Raw genomic sequence first — 13347 nt, forward strand, 5'->3', positions numbered from 1 at the left:
AACTACCAAATCCACTCACCATTACTCAATTCAAGCCGTGGTTTGGAGCTATTGTTTGCTTGCTTGCACTGATTTGAAAGAAGCATACATATTTGCTGTTAAAAACATTAGTGTTCAAAAGCTAAAGAGACATGTCAGGACGCCAATGGACACATGTTTAGTTCGTATTTTAGAGGCGTTCCAGATGTTGTGACCTTGGTCCGTGACATGCAAACTAAAGGGTATTTGTGTCTTCCGATAAATCAGAGAATGAGAAATCTTTGTGAGTGGACTTTGATGTTCGATTAGGACAGCATAGAACACCATGTATAGATATTCATGTGAGATGCCCAGCTGTCGGATCTGCTTAGGGCTCAGACTGAATTATCTAATTGCATGTACACGCCCTGACCTTTCTGGCGACGACACGACACCACTATAATTCCACCCTATCTAGAGCTAATGGAAAACACATCAATCAATAAGAAGCCCGGCTATTTCACATATTCCTGGGTCCTGAGTGGTGATTACCACTTCAGAAAAATCACAGGGCTGCCTCGGAGAGACAATTCAGCCATCGAGACAAACACCCCAATTAGGAGCTATATTGGTTGTTGCCATCATCGCCGGCGATGCAATTGCTTGTGACACTCAGCTGGAGTGTATTTTTTTCCACGTGCATGCGTGCATTTGTGCTTGCGAGCCATAGCCCCTCTTCCATGCTGAATCATTAGATGTGTCAGGCCCGTTTAAGTGTGACTCTGACGAGCAGTGTGGTACAGACGTCCTATCTGTAACGTGGCTGACAGAGCGGTGATGGATCATTCAGCCTCACTTTGGCCGCCCAGACGTGCCGTAAAAGACTTCATTGAAGGGCTGCTGTTGTGGTCGTTTTGTCTGGTTCTGCCTGTCCTTCTGTTATGATGTCTCGATTCGTGGACGCCGTGTTGTGTTTTGATGATACACACTGCCTGTGTGGATGCAAATTTTGCACAGATAATATATTTTTCTTGCAGCTCTCTCATCTTTTCTCCTCACATTTGCATCTGCTTGTTTGCTGCTCACTGTTACTTTCCTGCTATTTTCCTTCACTTTATTTTGACCCCGTCTGCTCTGTTCCTTCTATTCCCCTGACCCGTCCTTTTCTTTCCCCTACTTGTCTTTTCTCCTCACATTTGCATTGGCCTTTTTTGTGCCTCTGCTGCCTCTGTCATTTCCCTTTGCTTTATCTACTCTCCTCTGTTTTCTGATTCTGTTTACAGTCGTCTCCACCTCCCACTCTCCGCTGTCTATTTGTTTCTTCTTTTTCCATCTGTCTCCCTCGGTTTTATCTCTTCCATTTTCCCACCTCTATTTCTGTCTCGCCCTAATTCATTTCTCCATTAAACGCTGTCGTTTTTTTCTTTCCATCCAGTGTGACCCAGGAGAAGCCACCAAACTGCTGTATGACCTTCTGTACACCGAGCCCATCAAGATCGTCCTGATGCCCGGCTGCAGTGGTGTCTCCACACTGGTGGCTGAAGCTGCTCGCATGTGGAACCTGATAGTGGTGGGTTACTTTCAGTTTTTGCACCCAAGCACACATTTTCAGGCTGTTCTTTTTGTTCTGGCTGGATAAACTGTTTAATTTCACTCTACATTGAAAATCACTGATCATTTTTAGTGGCCTGGAGAAATAAAACCACTTTAACCTGTTTCTCAAGGTACATAGCTAGCATTTAAGTAACACTATTGAACATATCAAATTGTGTTCTCATTGCAGTATGTCGGTCAATCATTGGCACGTATCACTATAGTTCTACAGCCCACTGTCACTGGTTGTTTTACTCCAGAGATTTTCAAGTTGTTGAAGCATGAGCTCCACAATGTGGCCCCCTGTGAGTTTTAATCCCAACACACGTCATCGCAAATAAATAGAGGAATCATAGAAAACAGATGCTCCTCATTACCACAGAACTTGCCAGAGAAGCGTCATGTTTCAAAGTTTTCCTCGGTGTCAAAGCTCGAGATTGGTTTTAAGAGTAACTTTTCAAAGTTCTCAGTCACGAATCAGAATCAAACACATTCTTCTCAGTTTGAGATAAAGAGGACTCTGGAGTTTGTTCCAAAACTGGTAAAGGTCACAATGGCAAGGATGTCACTAAATTGTCTGTGTACTTGTGTATTTATGTGACTCATTAACATCTGTATCATGACTTGATGTATAACGTTCTGCTTCAAATGCAATCAATGACTGGATTCATTTCATGTCTAGTATGAGATGTGATTGTCTGGGGCGAGATTCAACCAAACCTTCCTACTTAAGAAGCAAAGAAATAATCTAGGAAACAGCATCCAAAAGAATCTATGAAAGAAGGCCTTGACCATTCTATACTTTTATTGGCACAGAAAGAGCAAGCAAAAAGGGAGAAAAGTTTAATTGATGCAAAGCTACCCAGCCAACATTTACAATCTGCATCTGTACCAGAACTCTTCAGGAATCTCCTCACCCAGATGGATTTATCGAAGATTAGCTTTACAAATTAGCTACCCATGTATATACTGTGTTTTAGGTTTCTTGTTTTAGTGGTGCAATGCAACATTTTGCATGTTCCATATTCTATCATAAGTCTGTCTTGCAGTAGGAATATTGGCCTTAACATCATTCACCCCTTTTAAAATCCTTTTCCCTTCTTGATCTTGATGCACTCTGGTCTTGGTCTCCGTTGAGGTGGTCCTAACTACAGCACTAATGGACACATTACAAAGAGAAACACCTTTAAGCCAATTTAGCAAAGTTTAAATGGTGCCAGTTCCACAAAATATATTTAAATATATGCAGAAGAAAGACCTGCTGAAGCAAACTAGCTTGGCGCTGCATCAAAATCACTGCCAAATAATGCAGCAGCTCATATTTAAAAGAGCACTGGAGAGAAAGTTAACTTATGCAGCAAGCATAAACTACTGTATATACACTATATACACTCATTTATCCAAGTTCAAACTGAATCTGAAGAAAAGAATTTTGCCAGCCTGCAGAAATTTCAAAAAAGGTCAGATGAGACCAGCATGAACCTGTATGGGAGTGAAGGAGGAAATTAACTGCTCAAGATCCAGAGAATACAACCTCATACACACGTGGACAAAATTGTTGGTACCCCTCAGTTAAAGAAGGAAAAACCCACAATTCTCACTGAAATCACTTGAAACTCACAAAAGTAACAATAAATAAAAATTTATTGAAAATTAAATAATCAAAATCAGCCATCACTTTTGAATTGTTGATTAACATAATTATTTAAAAAAACAAACTAATGAAATAGGGCTGGACAAAAATGATGGTACCCATAACTTAATATTTTGTTGCACAACCTTTTGAGGCAATCACTGCAATTAAACGATTTCTGTATTTGTCAATGAGCGTTCTGCAGCTGTCAACAGGTATTTTGGCCCACTCCTCATGAGCAAACAGCTCCAGTTGTCTCAGGTTTGATGGGTGTCTTCTCCAAATGGCATGTTTCAGCTCCTTCCACATATGTTCAATGGGATTCAGATCTGGGCTCATAGAAGGCCACTTTAGAATAGTCCAACGCTTTTCTCTCAGCCATTCTTGGGTGTTTTTGGCTGTGTGTTTTGGATGGTTGTCCTGTTGGAAGACCCATGACCTGCGACTGAGACCAAGCTTTCTGACACTCGGCAGCACATTTCTCTCCAGAATGCCTTGATAGTCTTCAGATTTCATCGTACCTTGCACACTTTCAAGACACCCTGTGCCAGATGCAGCAAAGCAGCCCCAAAACATTACTGAGCCTCCTCCATGTTTCACCGTAGTGACGGTGTTCTTTTCTTCGTATGCTTGGTTTTTGAGTCTATGAACATAGTTGATGTGCCTTACCAAAAAGCTCTAGTTTGGTCTCATCTGTCCAAAGGACATTCTCCCAGAAGCTTTGTGGCTTGTCAACATGCATTTTTGCAAATTCCAGTCTCGCTTTTTTATGAGTTTTTTTCAGCAGTGGTGTCCTCCTTGGTCGTCTCCCATGAAGTCCACTTTGGCTCAAACAACGACGAATGGTGCGATCTGACACTGATGTACCTTGGCCTTGGAGTTCACCTTTAATTTCTTTGGAGGTTGCTCTGGGCTCTTTGGATACAATTCCAACGATCCGTCTCTTCAATTTGTCATCAATTTTCCTCTTGCGGCCACGTCCAGGGAGGTTGGCTACTGTCCCGTGGGTCTTGAACTTCTGAATAATATGAGCCACTGTTGTCACAGGAACTTCAAGCTGTTTAGAGATGGTCTTATAGCCTTTACCTTTAAGATGTTTGTCTATAATTTTTTTCGGATGTCCTGGGACAATTCTCTCCTTCGCTTTCTGTGGTCCATGTTCAGTGTGGTACACACCTTTTCACCAAACAGCAGGGTGACTACTTGTCTCCCTTTAAATAGGCAGACTGACTGATTATGAGTTTGGAAACACCTGTGATGTCAATTAAATGACACACCTGAGTTAATCATGTCACTCTGGTCAAATAGTTTTCAATCTTTTATAGAGGTACCATCATTTTTGTCCAGGCCTGTTTCATTAGTTTGTTTTTTTTAAATAATTATGTTAATCAACAATTCAAAAGTAATGGCTGTTTTTGATTATTTAATTTTCAATAATTTTTTATTTATTGTTACTTTTGTGAGTTTCAAGTGATTTCAGTGAGAATTGTGGGTTTTTCCTTCTTTAACTGAGGGGTACCAACAATTTTGTCCACGTGTGTATATGAAACATGGGGTGGTCTGCAGTTGGATTGTTGCAACAGGTGCTGATGCACTAATTCTAAACTTACCGCTACAGCATAAAAGGAGTTTTCAAAGCTGAAATCTGGAAAATTCTTGATTTCTTGAAACACTGTCCAAACCCAACTATGCATGGCCCTATCGATATGAATGACTTTGGTTTATTTCACCCTGCTGTACTATTAATGTCAATTGTTGGTCAAAAAATATATCTAGAACTCAGTTGTAGGGATTCAAGGACTCACATGAAACAGCATACACTGGGGCAAAAAAATTCAAGCTTCCTGCTGCTTTCCAAAATTTATTTATTTTTTTACATGAATCATTTTAGACATTTGTTTTCAATCTGACTGAAAAGAAAACACAGAAATTGGATTGGACATTTTGCTAACTGCATTAGGAATCTCCATCTGAGGCATCATGTCAAGTGACATTTATCTGCATACGCTGATTTGTTTGTGTACGAATCCTCAGATAGTCTTCCATTGGTGGACCGCAATCTCCAGGACAGTGGTGTCTATCAAAGGCACTAGGCTGCAGGAAGCTTATGCCTATATACTCTATTTACAGGAGTATTTTGTGTGACTTCCCTAGATCAGTAAAGCAGGCACTGGTGGCAAAGTTGCCATGACCCATAGAGACAGAGAATCCACATAAATGGAATATACACCAGGTTGGAATAAAGCAGAATTAAACATGACTTTTTTATTATATTTCCTTGTCGATTAAATGCTAGATTAAATTTAGACTACTTGGGTAGTCTAACAGTAGGAACATACTGGTTGTGCTCCAGTCTGGAAATGATCATTTCCAACACATATGCAGTAACTTTCAGAAGCCTTTTCCTTCAACAAAGTTCACTTGAAGTTTATTTTGCACAGTTATTGCTGCATTTTCTTTTCAGACCGAGCAGGATCACAGCGTCTGCAGATAAACTATGTCTTATTGATTAACATTAGTCTGACTCTCTGGATATAGACTGTGGGTATAAATCTGCCTTTTCCTCTGCGATTCTGCTCTGCCCCTGCTATCTAAGTGTTGCTAAAAGGGAAACGGCCTCGAAGCAGCAATCTAAATGGTAAAAATGGGAGGCTTTGAGAATGATTTGGATAGTGCAGTAAGACAGGTCTGCTTGCGTCTGTTGGTGAATTTGACATTTTATTGACAGCACTCTCCTCCCTGCATGCATGGGGGTTCAGGCTTATGGGTTCTGTAAAGCGTCTTGAGACAATCTGAATTGTAATTGGCACTATATAAATAAAATTGAGTTGAACTGAAATGCTCCACCTAAACAAGTTCCTCCCATCGCTATTTTGCAGGGGCACCGTTGCTGCATTCTGGGCTTAGCAGCACCAAAGATGATTTTCATTGGTTTAAAGAAAAACAAACAAGTCAGAGAATTTTTAATAGTAATCAGATGCAGCCAGACCATTCTCCAGTGCTGACACAAGTCTAACACAGGTTAGCAGACTCATAGTCCTTGCAGGTTAACACCTACATGCTTGTGCTGAATGTGGTTATGCATTGTTGTAGTCAAGTGTTTCTAGATAGATAGATAGATAGATAGATACTGTATTAATCCAGAAGGAAATTCAAGATACTATATGTCAGTTTATTCTGACACAGCCTACAAACAACCCTATTATGATTTCCAAGATCAAAATACTGCCAAACCACGCCAGTTTTTACCCTATGTCATCTGTCCTACTTTCACCTTGCGGACGTCCACAGGGAGAGGGGGGGGGGGCTGCCATCTGTTGGGGCTGCAGCCCAGGCTAGTAATGGTGGCAGCAGCCTAACATCTTAGATGCAACAGTTAACAATATTTAAGGTCCCATATTGTGCCCCTTTTTTTTGCAAATTAATGGCAACCTCACACGTCCCCAGAATTTGTCTTTCAGCACAAAATACTGCAAAGATGGCTCATTTCACTGAGACTATTTAACTCCTGGTTTTGCTTCTGTTCTAAATTGGCTGTTTCAGTGTCTGTAGCTTTAAAAAATTAACATGTGCTCTGAATGAGCTGTTTTTCAGTCTCTAATTAACACTTGTTCCATTGTTTGACAGCAAAATTAGATAAATATATGAATGAGAGCAGCTTAAATGGGAATTTGGCTCTATTAAATTGTGCTATATGTGAGCACAGAGAGCAGGAGAGAAGCTAATAGATGGAAACAGCAGCTGAGTTTAGGTTGAGCTGAAGCATTACAAGCAGCATGAAAACACAGTAATGCACCCAGTCCCTGTTTACTGATTTACCACCATCTCTGTATATAGCTCAGGGTTATAGTTTCCACAGAGCTCTGACCTGTGGATATACCATCAAAGGTATTGTTAGCCACATTAACCACACACCACGCTAAAGCTTATGATTTTCATATTGTTATCGGAAAGTATGTAAGTAATCCACTGGGTGTTCAGGTCCTGGATCCTGGGCATGCATGAAGACTCTTGTGTTTACTCTTGCAGCTAACAGTAGAACAGTTGATGAATTTTGAGTGTGCACATTTTTTTGGATGACTTCTACTGGGCGGTTCTTCGATAGAGGAATGGCAGAATTTGAGCTTCGTTGTTCTTTTTCACAGCTTTTACTCCACACCTCCAGTTGCCTAAAACACAATGGAAATAGATTTTTATCATATAGACCAGGGGTCGGCAAGTAGATGTGGCTTCGGAACAAAATGTTTGTAAACAATCGAACAGCGGGCCAACCTGTGAGGGGGTGCGCTCTGATTCCGCGAGCGGGGGGGCGATACCGTGAGCAGCGGAGCTTCTGCAGCTGATCGCTGCTGCTTGGGACACACGTCTCAATTCTGATCACAAATGTATTAAAAATGACTCCCGAGACACACACACGTTTTGCACACACTGTTGCTCAGTGAAATCTGGCTGGTACAACCGTGTCCGACCAGTAGCGCAAACACGGAAATGCCCGGCAGCAGCCGACCACGTGAGTTTCGTGTTGCGGTGACGGACTGGCTTGGCTCCGTGCTAAATCAAATTTTCAAAATCGTCTGGCGGACCAGATATTATTCCTGACGGGCCAGTTTTGGCCCACGGGCCGCCAGTTGCCGACCACTGTAAGTAAGTAGTAAGTAAGTAAATTTTATTTATATAGCACCTTTCACAGACAGAGAGCCACAAGGTGCTTCACAGCATAAATAAAAACAACAATTAAATACACATAAATAGTCAACACTAAAAAATAGGATCATAACAGCCACAAAAACTAAGCAAAAGCCTGAGCAAACAAGAAGATTTTAAGTTGTGTTTTAAAAGCGTCAACAGACGCAACTGAGCGGAGAGAGAGCGGGAGATCATTCCAAAGCCTGGGAGCAACAGCCTGGTATGATCGGGCTCCTCTGGTCTTAAACCGAGTACGTGGCACCTTTAGCAAATTCTGATCCGCAGACCTTAAAGCCCTCGCAGGGAAGTAAGGCTGGAGCAGGTCACAAATATAAGAAGGAGCTTGACCATGCAAGGCCCGAAAGGTTAGAACCAAAATCTTAAAGTTGACTCTGTAAGAGACTGGCAGCCAGTGAAGCTCCTTTAAAATGGGAGATATGTGAGTCCGCCTGTTTGTGCGGGTCACATTTCTCGCTGCAGAGTTTTGCACAAGTTGCAGCCTCAAAAGCTCCCTCTTGTTCAGACATGAAAACAAGCTGTTACAGTAGTCTAAACGTGATGAAACAAAAGCATGAATGATGAGCTCTAAGTCATTACATGAAACCATTTTCCTGAGTTTAGAGATTTTTCTTAGTTGAAAGAAACAGTTTCTTGTCAGCTGCTTGCAGTGCTGCACTAGAGACATGTCTTTATCAAGGAAAACACCCAGATTTCTCAGACTCGATTTTGCAGACTGCCCTAAGTCACCAAGGTACTGTTTGATCCCTGGAATTGAGACGTCAGGGGCGACGATGAGTGTTTCAGTTTTGTCTGCGTTGAGCTGAAGGGAATTTTCACTAAGCCATTGTTTTATTTCTGCCAAACAATGGAAAAAGGAATCAAGCTTCTTTATCTCAGCCGGTTTAAAAGAACAATAGAGCTGAATGTCATCAGCATACAAGTGGTAAGAAACATCCCTGAACATTTGGATGATCTTACCCAGGGGGATCAAGTACAGTAAAAATAAAATAGGGCCCAGGACGGAGCCTTGAGGCACCCCACACAATAGATTCACGGACTCTGATTTTATCTGGTTTGTTGACACACAAAAACTACGTCCAGACAAATACGAGGTAAACCACTGGAGAACTGACCCCAACAGACCCACCTGATCCCTCAGTCTACTTAACAGGACCTGATGGTCAACAGTAGCTGATATAGACCTTTAACCGTGCGGTATTTCTGGTGGCGACTAATGCGAGGTAGTATCGTTTAATAACACTGAGTGGCTGATCAAAAAGTTCTACACGGTGAAACTCAAAGACCCTTTAATAAAACCAGGAATGTGCCCTTTAGCCACATGTGAATTTTTTTGATTACAAAGCTTAAACTGTGAAGCACAGGGACCAATAAAGGAGATGCTGTAAATGCAGTGATCCTCTGCTGGGAAAAGGAGCCAGACAGCAAACAAACAAGCTGACGGTGACGCCTGTGTCCCATGTGTCTGTCTCTGGTGGACTTTTGTTCGGCGTAGCATGGAGAGAGATACGAGCTGATAAGAGCTCTTAACACGGGAAGGTTCAGCTCGGTTTTTCTCTCTATTCTGTACTGGGAAACAGTGTAAATGTAATGTCGATGAAAGCTTCATCTATGCGATAATCTTTTGTTCTCTTAATTATACTAAATTCCCCAGCTCAATGGTGTAGCTCTTTATTGATTTAAAATACCTCACACAGCACCTTTTAATAGTGGCGACACTTTACAAGGCAGCTTCACTATGTTGCATTGACAGCTACACTCCAGTGAAGGAAAAAACATATTGTTTGGCCTCAAATTCCGCATCATTGTATATTTATGACAAGTATTTAAACACGTCCCAGATCTCTAATCAGCCTGAGATCTGCTGCTGCTATTTTTTGAAAGCATTTCTTCTTTTCATGCCTTCATCAGTCACTTTATTTTGTTTATCTCATTCTCTGTCTCCTCTTGATCTGCCTCTCTGTCACTCACAGCACTCTGCTTATTAGCTTTGTCCCATAATTGAAGTTTCATCTAGAGATTAGTCATCGGGAACAATCAGTTCTGGTGGTTGGCATCGGCCCCTCTTTCTGGTCTTTCTCTCTTTGCCACCCTTTCTTTCCTCATCATTAAAAACTCTTTTCCACTTTCTGACTCTTCGCCTTCCTCTTTCTTTTGTCTGTTGTCGCTGCCTGGAGCTGGTCTGCTCTATTTCAGCCGTCCTTCATTTTTTCCTTCCTTCTTTCCTTCCTTCCTTCTTTCTAGCTCCGTCGTCTTTCTCTCCCACTCTTCATTTCCGCCTCGCTCCCTCAACTCGAGCAGTCAATTCTCCCTGCACACAAAGGGATCTGTCTCTCTTTACTGCACGCCACCACTGGCACAACCTCCTAACCGCCACACTCAATTATTTCTGTATGCGTTCTGCCTGCAGGAGCCTCCTCGCATGTCAAACAGCCTCATCAGAGTGCCAGGGAGGCTAAAGCAACCTCCATTTCTGGCCGCTGATCAAGGAGGGGCTCTCCATCGGCTCCTCTTGGCACACTGTTAATTTGATCCCATATCTCCCTTTCTAAAAGCACTGTAAGCCACAGACGCGCATTGATCTGCTACTACAAGGCTACGGGGGAGCTGATGAGCTGAGAATCCGCAGATATTGTTTGTGGTTTTTTGGGAACGCTTCGATGTGGAACTCTGCTTGTCTCTTGCAGAGTGCTGCCACATCGGTCTATTTCTGCCACGGCAGCTGTTTGCTCCATTTTACTTGTGCCACTGTGTTCGTGACTGCTGGAGGTTCATTCAAGTGGAGCCATGAAGAGGAGCTCTGAGTTTAGTGATTTTCAGGTTTTGACCTCAGTTAAATTCCAGCTTTCTTGCAGGCAGTGTGCTAATGAAGCCCTGGCAAGAAAAAGGAAAACACATTAGCTCTTTTAAATTGTTGAGTGGATGACTTTAAATGGTTAGTTTGACCAAATCAAATGCAATAGACTCTGTTTTATTAGGCTGTTCTTCAGTCAATCCACCTGATTTGCACATTGCCATCCTATTCAATTGAAGTTTATCAGCATATAGGCTAGTAGGACCCTTCTCCACTATCTAGTAGCTCCAGTAGACCATTAACAATCCAGTTAATGCTGGTATAGATAGTATAAAATGTCATTCTGAGAATTTCAATCAAGAGCAACTGGACTTTTCTTGTAGATTCTTGAAGATGTTTTGCCAAACATCTTACTGAGGGTTATCGTGACTTGGATGACTAAGAATCTGAAGACACTTACAAAGGGAATAAAAGTTTGCATTTGGAGGCTTGAAGTTTTCACCGTGGACATTTAAGTCCTATTTCAAACCACATTTATTGGTTTATTTTTTCCTCCATTTTGATTTTAACTTTCACTCGCTGTTTGGTGAAGATTACGCACCAAACCTACTTTTTTAGGGTTAAAATGCACCCCCCCTTCTACCCTTACCAGAAGTTACAAATCTCCATTTTGTCCAGTGAGTCATATGACGCAAGAGTTCATCAGCGTTATCAGGGTTAGTTAGTTTATTAATGTTCTGAATGGAACAAACATCTTTGACATATGAGTCATTTTTAGAGCCAACTCCCATTAACCGTTCAGTAAATGTTAAACAAATGAAACCTACCATTAGATAGTATGTTTGTGAAGATTCTCAGTCATCCAGGTCATGGTAATCATAGGAGCTTCAGTAAAAATCAACTACACTTCTCTCGTAGATTTCTTGAAGACGTTTCACCTTTCATCCAAGAGGCTTCTTCAGTTCTGAGTAATGTGGAGTTACAGAATATATAGTCACTCCAGGTCACATGGCAAATGGCCCATTAACGACCCGGAACTCGATTACAACTGAATTGTTGTGAAATCAAGTAGTCCAGCAACAACAGCAGTCTTGATGATGGGGCATGCCAGTTTACACAACAAAGGATGTGGATCTGCCAAGTCGGGAGTGACTCAAGATGTTAATGATGGCAAAAACTTTCTGGGGAGAGACCTTATCACTGCGTTAAAGGTGTTTGATAAGTGTAGGTAGATAGGTAGCTGGATGTGCTTAAAGTTGTGAAAGTAAAACATTTGTATGTTCACAGGGAGGTGTTCCTCCTGTTGCCTTAAATAATGTATTAATCTTGGCAGGTGACTGTCTGACCAATGAGAATTTAGTCAAGTTAGGGCATGTCAACCAACCAATCAATCAGTTAAATATCGCTACAATCTTTCTATTTTATCATATTTCCTTGCCTGCCGTTAGAGGATTTGAAAAGTCAGTCTCTTCAATTGAGTTGACTGAATTTCATTTGTGTTGCTTATGCATTAAATAATGGCAGATATATTTTTAACTGCAGCATGTCACTCTCTCACTAATCCCTATATAACAGAGATTTAATGTTTTACTGGTAAAACTGAAATTATAAATACATTATGGATCATGATTTTGTGTCACCATTGACAGGTGCTGTTTCGCTTGCCTGTAATTTCTCTATTAAATGTGACTCATGGCATTGTGTCTGTCTGCTAGTCTACCACTTTGGTCACAGCAGCTATTTGATGTTTTCTCCACAGAGAATAGTTCTAATGACTTTAATGATCCCCTGATTTATCCTCCAACGCTGCCACAAGGTTGACATTTATAGCTTGCGCAGAAATTTACGACAGATACACAACATCCCTGGAGGATGAGTTTAAATAACTTTGATGATCTCCTGACTTTTTCCTCTGGCACAATCAGCAGGTCAGAGTTTTCACTTGGGATGCACAGTATTGGATTCTCGGCCATATCCAATATGCCCATATTTTCCAATTGGTTGCAGCCGATAGATAATGTATGCACCTCGTTTCCCACCTAATTGCAGAGAACATTAAGGCTTTGCTGTCGTGGAATTAACATATTATTTATTATGGCTTCTAATGCATCATAATTTTGCAGGGTACTAACCTTATCATTGAAATTACTCAGGTAATTTTGTATTATATAGACTATTGCAGGGTCTTAACCTTATTTAAACTTGTAGCTGTATAAATTACTTGACTTCTCTTATGGTGATGTTCCACAGGCAGGTGCAGGTGCTTTTCGAATGCACACATTTACTGGGCAAAATAAGAAAACTACGTTGACTCATTTGTAAAACTTGCAGAATTTATTATTTTATAATATTTGCCTGTCCCATAACAATATTTAAAACTAATCATATGATGACAGGAGTTCAGCTAAAACTAGAAAAAATGTGATTCATATCATGGATTGAGATGAACCAGTGTGCCATCGCATAATCCAAAAATGATTTTTAAAACAAAAACATTTTTAATTACTTTGCTTCAAAACCAAAAATTGAAAAAACAGTTTCAGATGCCGCAATCTGAAAACAAACTAAGAAAAACAATTAGACAGTCCATTTTTGGTGTTTGGCAATTCTCGTTTTTTTCTGTTGTTGGACCGAAGTCACGGTTTCAATTCATTTTCTGCTTCCA

The 13347-nt window shown here is 41.1% G+C and overlaps 1 protein-coding gene across 2 annotated transcripts in view; it reads left to right on the forward strand.

Annotated features, from left to right (window-relative positions):
• gabbr1a (gamma-aminobutyric acid (GABA) B receptor, 1a) overlaps positions 1-13347 on the forward strand; it is a 132936-nt gene that overhangs the window by 56377 nt on the left and 63212 nt on the right. For both annotated transcript variants that reach the window (XM_022199160.2, XM_022199159.2), the window contains exon 8: positions 1394-1528. In XM_022199160.2, coding sequence (XP_022054852.1) covers positions 1394-1528 — 135 coding nt within the window. The remainder of the gene's footprint in view (positions 1-1393; positions 1529-13347) is intronic.

This window comes from Acanthochromis polyacanthus, chromosome 12 (genome assembly GCF_021347895.1).
Source record: "Acanthochromis polyacanthus isolate Apoly-LR-REF ecotype Palm Island chromosome 12, KAUST_Apoly_ChrSc, whole genome shotgun sequence".
Taxonomy (NCBI): Eukaryota; Metazoa; Chordata; class Actinopteri; family Pomacentridae; genus Acanthochromis; species Acanthochromis polyacanthus.